At 39.7% G+C, this 9,487-nt stretch overlaps 1 protein-coding gene and 1 long non-coding RNA gene across 15 annotated transcripts; one reads left to right on the top strand and one right to left on the bottom strand.

Annotated features, from left to right (window-relative positions):
- Positions 1–2,240: 2,240 nt before the first annotated feature.
- Positions 2,241–9,383, top strand: LOC4347906 (uncharacterized). 14 transcript variants are annotated; one of them, XR_010734914.1, is made up of 7 exons: positions 2,241–2,398; positions 4,883–5,562; positions 6,058–6,106; positions 6,676–8,245; positions 8,372–8,551; positions 8,675–8,792; positions 8,900–9,383. It is a non-coding gene; the product is annotated as an uncharacterized lncRNA (long non-coding RNA). The 14 variants fall into 14 exon arrangements; XR_010734915.1 differs by lacking the exon at positions 6,058–6,106; XR_010734911.1 differs by having other exon boundaries at positions 6,058–8,245.
- On the bottom strand, positions 3,415–9,006 carry LOC4347907 (U-box domain-containing protein 33). The gene is made up of 9 exons (XM_026020395.2): positions 8,654–9,006; positions 8,031–8,155; positions 7,631–7,743; positions 7,122–7,226; positions 6,614–6,998; positions 6,369–6,500; positions 5,695–6,165; positions 4,867–5,595; positions 3,415–4,566 (listed from the first exon to the last, which is right to left on the bottom strand). Exons 1-9 carry the CDS (start codon positions 8,979–8,981, stop codon positions 4,378–4,380), a joined length of 2,577 nt encoding a protein of 858 aa, XP_025876180.1. The 5' UTR covers positions 8,982–9,006; the 3' UTR covers positions 3,415–4,377.
- Positions 9,384–9,487: the final 104 nt, after the last annotated feature.

The following is a 9,487-nucleotide window of genomic DNA, read 5'->3' as shown; positions in this document are numbered from 1 at the left end:
AAATATCTTTGCTTGAAATTATCTAAGCTATATATATATAAGAGCATCCTAGTCATCTACTCCCTCCGTAGAAAAAGCCAACCTATAAGGGGATCCCTCTAGTACTATAAATTTGGACAAAGAGCTGTCCAGATTCATTGTACTTTTAAGATTGGATTTTTTTTTTACGGAGGGACTATAGTGATAAGGCTTAACTTGTCAGTTACTCTTGTGCAAAAAGCTAAAACGCGTGGAAAAACTAAACAGAATGTCGGTCACTGATGAGTCCTTTGCTTTGCTGGATTCCGATTGAAACAATAGCTCCGTTCATGGTTGATTTGAATCTCTAGCTAGCCACCTCAATTTCTCTGTATTTTCCTTTCTTCTACTTTTTTTTGATAAAGTGAGGATGGAGCGATATTAAATGATGCTATGCAGCATATTTCTATTAAAAAAATCCATTTTACTCTCTCGAATAATTAAAATCCCTAAACTTTTTTTGGCTAATTTTGTTCCCGTAAACTATTAAAATTGTTCACTTTACTACTTGATACTCTATCTATCTCAAAACAAAATTATTTCTGTTCCTTCTTGTTTGTCTAAAATAAATTTATTTTTGAGCAATTATTTCACTGAAGTTTGTGAAAGTGGAACCAAATTCGTTGGGAGTACATAAAGTGGGTAACATCTTAATATGATTAATATCTTAAGCTGATTTTTTAAGCCATAGATAACACTATTATGAAAGGTCCAAAATATTTCAAGATTATATCATGAACGCTTGTTTACACTTCAAAATCTCGAAGTTTATATCAATAAGTGTTTCCAACCTACTCCATATGTTCGACAAAAAACCAACATAATACTAGATGAGGCATTTCCTAGTATATCGAATCTAGACATAGCCTGTCCAGATTCGTTGTGCTAGAAAATGTCTCATCCAATCTTTTTTTTTTACGGAGGGAGTATGTAAAACAATGATATTTTTTTAAAAAATAATATCAGGAGGTAAGTGCAATTTTAGGAGTGAGAGGGGAAAAATAAGAGGAAGAGAAAATTACCCAACACACTCTATTAGATGAGGTGGTAGAGAGTAGGATGGTAGTTAAAGGTAAAATAGAGAAAAAAAATAAATGAGATGTGATTAATGTGATAAGTAGTATGATAGGATTGCACTTATTTTGAGATAGGATTAAAATCTAGGCCATGTTTACTTCCCAAAAACTTTTCACAAAAACATAACATCGAATCTTTGGACACATGTATGGAGCATTAAATATAGATAAAAAGAAAAACTAATTACACAATTTACATGAAACGAGACAAATCTTTTGAGCCTAATTAGTCCATGATTAGCTATAAGTGTTACAGTAACCCACATGTGCTAATGACGGCTTAATTAGGCTCAAAAGATCCGTCTCGCGGTTTGCAGGCGAGTTATGAAATTAGTTTTTTCATTCGTGTACGAAAACCCCTTTCGACATCCGGTCAAACGTCCGATGTGACACCAAAAATTTTCATTTCACCAACTAAACATGCCCCTAAAATTGCACACTTGTAGATCTAGGGATGAAAAATTTTGACATGTCAAATTGGATATACGAACACACATTTGAAGTATTAAACGTAGACTAATAACAAAATAAATTACATATTCCACCTGTAAATTGCGAGACGAATTTATTAAGCCTAATTAATCTATCATTAGCAAATGTTTACTGTAGCACCGAATTATCAAATCATGGCGCATTTAGGCTTAAAAGATTTGTCTCGCAATTTACACGCAATCTGTGTAATTAGTTATTTTCTTATATTTAATACTCTATATATGTGTCCAAACATTTAATGTGAAATGGCGAAAAAATTTGCTAGAGGATCTAAAACAGGCCCTTATGTAGAGAGAGAGAAAAGAGATACTTTAGACATGCTAGACAACGTGTTTTTCTGGCAGATCTACGCGTAAAATGAGAAACATGGTTAACATGTGGTGATTGAGTATTAACTTAAAAACTTAAAAAATAGATTTATTTGATTTTCTTTAAACGCAAATTCTATATCACAACCACGTAAGTTTAGTAGATTGAAAAATGTGATAACGAAAAAACAAGAAGTAGCTATGGTCAAATAGCACTTTAGAACAGACCCCGAATATAGTTCCGGTATTGAAATATAGAATGAATTGCGCATCTTTTCTATCAGCTTAGGCGCTTTTGGACTGTAAAGAATGTATAAACAGTTAGTACTACTCCAAATCGTGTTCCACATTTCTATTTTGCACATTTGCAGGCAGGCGCCGGGTTGATGAGTCCATCTTGATTTGCCGCTGCGGCGGCGGCGGTTGCGAGTTGGGACGAACAGGCCAGGCGGACTGCAGGGCATAGGCATGGCCGCCCGCCCCCCGGACCCGGAGCTCATCGAGGTAAGTTTCGGATTGGGAGTTCGTGCTTGCTTGCTTTATTGGCTTAATTTCGAGCACTATGCTATGCAATGCTATGCTTGGTCAACTACCGATCGATGATCAATTGCAGCGGCTGCTCAATTTTTTTTTTTTTGCCTCTTCCGGTCCTCCCCCTTCTCTATTGTTTGGGTGCCTTGAGCTGTTGCACGCCACCTGTTTGTATGAATGCCATGCCCTCGTGCTTGAAGATTCTGCAACCAAATGTTGCATTCGTGCTAATATTGCTTCACATGTACTGCTCATCCTACCCATGGATCGCAAGGAGAGCCTTCATTTTTCACCAATATATAATTCCACTAAAACCATGACTCAGTCATGTAGTTGTGGCGCTTATTTCGCCTCATTGAAAAAGCTGCTCATGAGGCTTATCAACTAAAGCTACGGCGAATTAATCATCTTTTTGTTGTTAAACTATCTAGGGCCTGCATTCCATGAAAATTACCTAGGGCAGTAAACTCATGCTTCACATGTCTCTTTCAAGGTTAGAGGTGCTAGAGGGATGGAGGGTTGTTAAGGAATACACAATCACATATCGAGTTAAATTATTGCACAGACTAAGCCAATATCAAATGGATATACGCAATTTGGAGGAAAGTCATGAACAAATAAAAGTCTGTACCTTCCCCCTTTCTGGTTGAATAAGCTTAAGTTTTTCTTTTTCTCAAACAGTATGACTCCAAGCCAACAGTGACCTCTCCCTTTCCTTTTTTCCTGTTTGAAACTAGAACTTCAATGCTCCAGTGTTTGTGAATTATCATCAGTTTTATTTTTTGAAAGTCCGGCAGGGGGATCCTATATCTCCGATGATCTTCATCCTTGCCATGGATTCTCTGAACTCCCTTTTCGTCAAAGCGGAAGAGTTGGGGCTCCTCCAACCATTGGGGATCCCCCACCGGGTCTCCCTCTACGCCGACGATGTGGTCGCCTTCGTCAAGCCGACAGTCGGTGAGCTGCAGTAAGGGTTGCAATTGTGTCAAATCCCCGCCTGCTAGCCCTCCCAACTTTAAGGCAGGAATTGCAGAGCCAGAGATAGAAAGAATAGGGTCTTCAATTCTCAGCAAAGGCCTTGGTCAGAGATAGCCCGAGCTTTGGCGGCGGAAGCGACTCTCTGGTGGTTGGCACACGCGGCGCTGCCGGTGCTAACCATTTAGGTCTTGTTCTAGGTCATCCCCTTTCTGTTGCCACGAGAATAGGCTTAAGCTAGCTGTTGATCCCTTGTATCCCGTCCCCCTTCTATTTTTCATTTTTGGCTCGGTTTGTACATACACTTAATACAAAGATGCGCTCCTTGCGTATTCCCCCAAAAGAAAAAACATAAGGATGAGGAAATCCCATACAATATCCCTTTCCTAAAAGCAGCTTATTTGACAGTTCAGGGCAGTCGAGCAACAACCTTTTCATATTAGTGCAGCATGTTATTCCCTTATCTTCTTCTTGAAGGGCAGGAGAAATAGAAAGTGTAACAAAACTATCATGCCATACCAGTAGTTTTAACTGAAAAATCGCACATACATTGTTAATTTCTGAACTGCCCACACTACTATAAACTATCCATGCTCATGGATTTTTACTGCTTACCATCTGCACTTTTTTTTTACGATAATAACCATCTGACCTTTTGAATGATCGTGTTGTAGTTTTGCTTCCATGCTGTAACGAACTTCTAACTTTGCAAAAGGCAGAGATAAAATAGGCATCCATTGACAGGTGGATCTAGTATCCTTTTCTGGGTACTACATCTTCTTGGTTAGGTTACGTTGCAAGTAAGTTCATCCTAAACGTGTGAGCCTCCTCAAATATGTACATCACTTCTATCCATGGACTCCAAAATTTTGAGAAAGTATTAGCTGCTTCAGTTAAAATGTAATTCCCTACACTATACAATTTAAACTATTTTCTTAAACTTTAGATACACGATAAAATACAAACCAAATAAAAGGTCATAGTTGCTGTTTCATTTGCCACTCTTGAATGGCAAAACGAAGGGCATTATTGGGAATCAGCTCGTAGTGTGTGAAACTGAGGTAGGTCATGGGGGACGTCTTATGCCCCCTTTGAAGCCAGTCTTTTATAGCCTCACCTTCATATGTGAATCCATCAGCAGCAATATGTGGATCCTTCATGATTTCCTGAAATATTCAAAAGATGCTAGATTATTTCAAATTAAAAGTAAAAACATAAATTCAGGAGAAGGTGATGATGATACTGATAATAGATTTGGCGAACGCGAAGAGTTGTTGGTTTGGCATAAGCCATCACACGATTTGAGTGCTTAATTTCTTTGATTTGTTATCCATGTTGACCATCAATAGAGTAATTTCTCATGTGCTCTATTTGTGCTGGTGCTTAATATTGTTTATGCAATAGATATACAGTGGTAGAGATGCTTTGAAATTTCTATTAATCTACTGTCTCATGATGTAACTGACCTGTGTCATTGGGCAGATGAAAAATGATGGTATCTTGCATTTGTTGTCTGGATAGTTCACCATGGCTTGTAAAACACCCCAGGCCTCCTTGGCAAGATCAGGGCGCTCCTTTCTGTCATACCGGCAACATCTCAGTGCTAGGATTGCCAACTTTTTACTATACTCAGGTGGCCATTCCCCTGCAGAAGCATCAACTACCTGTTGCAGCATTTCATTGTTCAGGGCTGCCTCTACCTCACTAGGAAGGCCTAGTGGACTCTTGCCAGTTAGCAATCTTAGCAGCACTACTCCAAATGAATAGACATCATACTGTGCTGTGAGCTCCCCTGAAGCAATGTATCCTGGATCCATGTATCCCAATGTGCCTTTAATTTGGTTTGTTTGGTGGTAAGGTGTGATGGTGGTGTTTGTCAGATTCAACGAACGAGATATCCCAAAGTCCCCTAGCTTGCCTACAAAGTTGTCTCCAAGGAGAATATTATCAGGCTTCAGATCACCATGGGCAATGCCTTTTGGTTTGTTGGAATGAAGGAAGATAAGTGCTGTGCAGATGTCAGCAGCAATTTTGATCCTCATTCTCCATGGAAGTGGATCTGTTTGGTGTTTACATTGCAAACGGTCCTCTAGGCTCCCGTTTGGCAAGAACTCATAGACCAAAGCTTTGGCCTCCCTGCACACTCCAATCAGGGTCACAAGGTTTGGATGTCTCATCCTTCCCAGAATCTCTACCTGTAATGTATTGGCAAAATCACATATTTATATAAAGTTTTTTACTCTCTTTCTCATGTAAATATATAGCCATAAGTTAGAAGGATTGGTGAAAAATACCTCATCATCGAACTCTTTCTCTCCTGTTATGCCTTCACGGTTGAATTTCTTTATAGCCACAGTGGTATGACGGAGAAAACCTTTGTAGACACTTCCACATCCACCATGTCCGATCATTTTGGATTCATCAAAGTCGTTAGTCGCTTCTTTAATCTCTGTGTAGGTGAACTCTGTCAAGGCAACAGCACTAGTAGAACAAGATACATTGTTGCAGTTTATTTGGCTCATCTTTTCAGCTTCTTTCACAGCATTGTCTTTCTGACGTTGCAACTCTCCTTGCACAGTCTGGAGCTCTTCCATTAGAGAATTGGCATGCATAAGCTTTCTCTCCAGTTCCATTATTTGCTCATTTGCCTTCTGCAGCTCATTGTAGATCTGGAGGTGCTCCTTTTCAAGACTGACCTTTTCTCTGGTTAGTCTTTCCTCTACCGCAATTTTTTCTTTACAGAGTGAATTCTCCCGTGCTCTAAACTGCGAAAAAAAAGGTTTGCAATTTCGATATAAAGTTGAGAGACTCATCTATCATGTAGTAAAAACTGTATGTACGTATTTCACTAACACATTTGTGCATCTTTCAAAATACGACGTATTTTGAGGCCCAAAGGTACTAAAATCAGTAGATTAAGCATAAATTCTTCATGATGAGAGGGATATGGGGATAACAAACACCATACCATCTTAGACGCTTCAAACAGCTCTTTCTCGGCTTTCTGTCGGCCCTCAGATGCTTCCTTTCTTGACCGTTCTAGCTCATTGCGAACTTGCTGCCATTGTTCAAACATTTCATTCTGCATGTTAGCTTCCACCTGTAAATTATTAAGGTTTGATCTGAATTCAGTAGTTGTCCTTTCCTTACTTAAAAAAAAGGTGCATCCATGAAGGTATCCCTAGAGATTTGTTTCAGTACAATATAGCTTACCATGAAATGCTGATGCTCTTCGGAGCTTGAGCTTGAAACAGGTACTGATAATCCATCCACAGTGTCCAAATCTGTCAGAGTTGGTGAGGAACCTTTGCTTTGATGGCTGGAATTCGGGGAGCAACCTTTTGGTGCTACGTCGACTGAGTTTGGCCTTATAGGTGATATATTTTCCACGCCGTTCTCTAATTGTCTTGAAAAGGGAAAGGGATGACTAATGGAATTGGACCGCCGAGGTAGCGATTGCTGATCTGGAGAGCCTAAGAAACCTGAATACCATGACGGCAACGACACTGATCTTGGAGGGAATTCAGACTTATCTGACAGAGAACTCCCGGAGCTGCTTCTGGGGGAATCTCCTTTGTCAGCAAACTGACTGGCTTCCCTAAAATGGTAAACAATCACAATAACGTTGTTTTACAATCACAATAAGTTTGTCAAAATGGTAAATTCAATGTGGAATTGGATTTATGTTGGAGACTAGGTAGGACTGCATGAACATTCATACCTAGTGCAAGCAAGAGCTTCTTTGCAAATATATAAGATCTGGCAATATGGTTTGGCCTGTTGATGTACAATTGCTGCAACTTTTGATTTTGGTACTTGCCTCTTCCTGTTCATGAAAGATTCATGCCCATGGTCAACATTGAAATTTTCAGATTATACACTAATTAGAGGATCTGGTCTCTAGTTTAGACAAGAAGATGATAGCCATTAAAACCTAGCTTGTTAACAGTAGTTTAACGTCATATTATGCTTGCCATTTGCTAAGTAAGAAATATACAAGAAAGGTAAATTGCTGAGTTGTATTAGGAAGGGGAAAATGCATTGTTCAAGAAGTGTTTGCTTGTTGGTCCTGACGCCTTTGTCATCAATACTTGTTAGAATGAGCGACACAAACATGACAAATAATAAAATCACATCTACGGACTACAATATGCTCAGTCTAGAGATATCTCAGTGGTTGTGATTCATGATGAGGCCTCAGTACAATGGAATAAGGGCATCTTGGCATACACTGAGAAGGAAGATGTTCCCATAACAAGCTTTGTAATGTGATGTTGATCAATAAGCTCAACAATGCCATTTGCAACACTGTTCTTCTCAATCACCAATTTTTCAGCTTGCACCTGCAAATTTGGTGATTTTGCTGAGATGACATAGAATGGGAAGCAACTTCTGATTAGCATAAAGGATATAAAATATTGCATAGATTTCTGTAATTTGATGTTCTTATTCAATCCACTTCATCAGAACAATTAGTCATAAAGCTTAATTTGTCTAGGCCTGGTACAAAATGTGGTTAAAATATTGATTGTTATCTTTCCATAAATTGATCCTCAAGCTGACCATAGTTCACTTTGTTGAAAAATAAAATTCCCATTTCATATGACTTGAGTGAGAGTGCTTATCTGACCTTTGGAAATGCTCTGCAGTAACTCAGGTACTGTTCTAAAAGTTTATTCATATCGTCCTTCTCAATCTTTCTGTATGCTCTGAGCTCCTTTTCTTCTAGCTGTTTTGCAGGAACCTTACACAAGCCTGCAAGGATGGCATCATCGCAGGAAACCATGAGCACCGGCGTGGACTTCTTTTTTTTTTTTGGCAGAGCAACATGTAACACTAAAACAAGTATTATTTCCTTTTTCTGTGGGAAATATAGAAGATTTTCTGATTATTAAGAAAATAGATGTCTGGTAGCAACTTGGGTTAATGCATAACATCTAATTGACAGAACACCACTTTGGTTATTTTCAGGTTCATTGTTTGTATGATAGCTGCGGTACAGTCTCTTGAGAAGCAGGGCATATGGAAAAGAAAAAATGTGTGTGCTGCTGCTTTCCCAATTGAACAGACCAAAGGTGTCTTTCCCAGAAGTTGCAGAGAAAAACAACAATTTGTGGAAATGGAAATACAACCGTTGTTGCCTGCTACGTGGTACTAGTTATCATACTAGTAATATTGTTAGTGTTGTTGAATGCTACTACTTACTAATAATAACAGAAGAAAAGGGCAAGTAGAAGGAAAGAAATTATATACCGCTCATGATTCTGTCTGCAGGCTGGTGGACATGCAGCAGCACAAGAAGCTTGTTGACATCACCCTGCTGAGGCTGGAGTTTCCTAGCTGCCCACTGGATGTTGGCCTTGCCGTCCTTGAGGTCCTTGCCGACCGACACGTAAGTCTTTCCTCCGTCATCGTCGTCGTCATCTTCCTCCTCGTCAATCTCTCTGAGGCTGCGGGTTCCTCCGCCTGCGCGCACCAACATCCGCTCAACGCCTGCAGGTACTACCGGCTGAGGAGACAAGGGCGGCAATGGTGACGACGACGACGACGGCAACGAAGAACGAGCACTTGCCACGGCCATGCAGCGCAAACAACTTAAATTAACTGCCCTGCCACCACACAACCGACAGAATAAGAAGCAAACAACTGGGAGTAGCTAGCTAGGCAGGAGAAAGAACAAGTACCTACTATATCTTTGCTTGCTTTATTATAGTTTCTGCTGCTGCTGCTGCTGGAGGCGACGGCAACAACAAAGCAAACAAAAGGATCGAATCTCTCACAAAGGGGACTTTTGGCTTCGCTTGTATGTCGTCTGGCAACTTTTATAAACTCATCTGCTTCAGTTATTCGACAAAAGAAAGAAAAATCTCTGTTAAATCTATCTTACATACTCCGTACTAGATAGATAGGATATTATTGATTGTGAGATGAAGACATTTGGGAGCCGGGGAAGTTTCCTGCAGGTATCATCCTTCATTTTTCATTCATATTCCTTCTTCCTTAATTCTTTTTTTGTCTTCGGTCAACAATAGGAGGGCGTGGATTTGTCCTGCACAGCTGTTAACTTGGAATATACTGCCTGCCTAG

This window comes from Oryza sativa, chromosome 9 (genome assembly GCF_034140825.1).
Source record: "Oryza sativa Japonica Group chromosome 9, ASM3414082v1".
In the NCBI taxonomy this organism is placed as follows: Eukaryota; Viridiplantae; Streptophyta; class Magnoliopsida; order Poales; family Poaceae; genus Oryza; species Oryza sativa.
Note: the sequence above shows the minus strand (reverse complement) of the source record. Positions and strands in the feature narration are given on the sequence as shown.

Bases quoted from the DNA above. Each gene is read 5' to 3' on its own strand.
- LOC4347907 (XM_026020395.2), bottom strand. From the start codon at position 8,981: ATGGCCGTGGCAAGTGCTCGTTCTTCGTTGCCGTCGTCGTCGTCGTCA. The intron at 6,166-6,368 runs GTATGGTGTTTG...TTTTTTTCGCAG, and splicing joins TGTTTGAAGCGTCTAAGATG to TTTAGAGCACGGGAGAATTC. The intron at 4,567-4,866 runs GTCAGTTACATC...TGAATATTTCAG, and splicing joins TCATCTGCCCAATGACACAG to GAAATCATGAAGGATCCACA.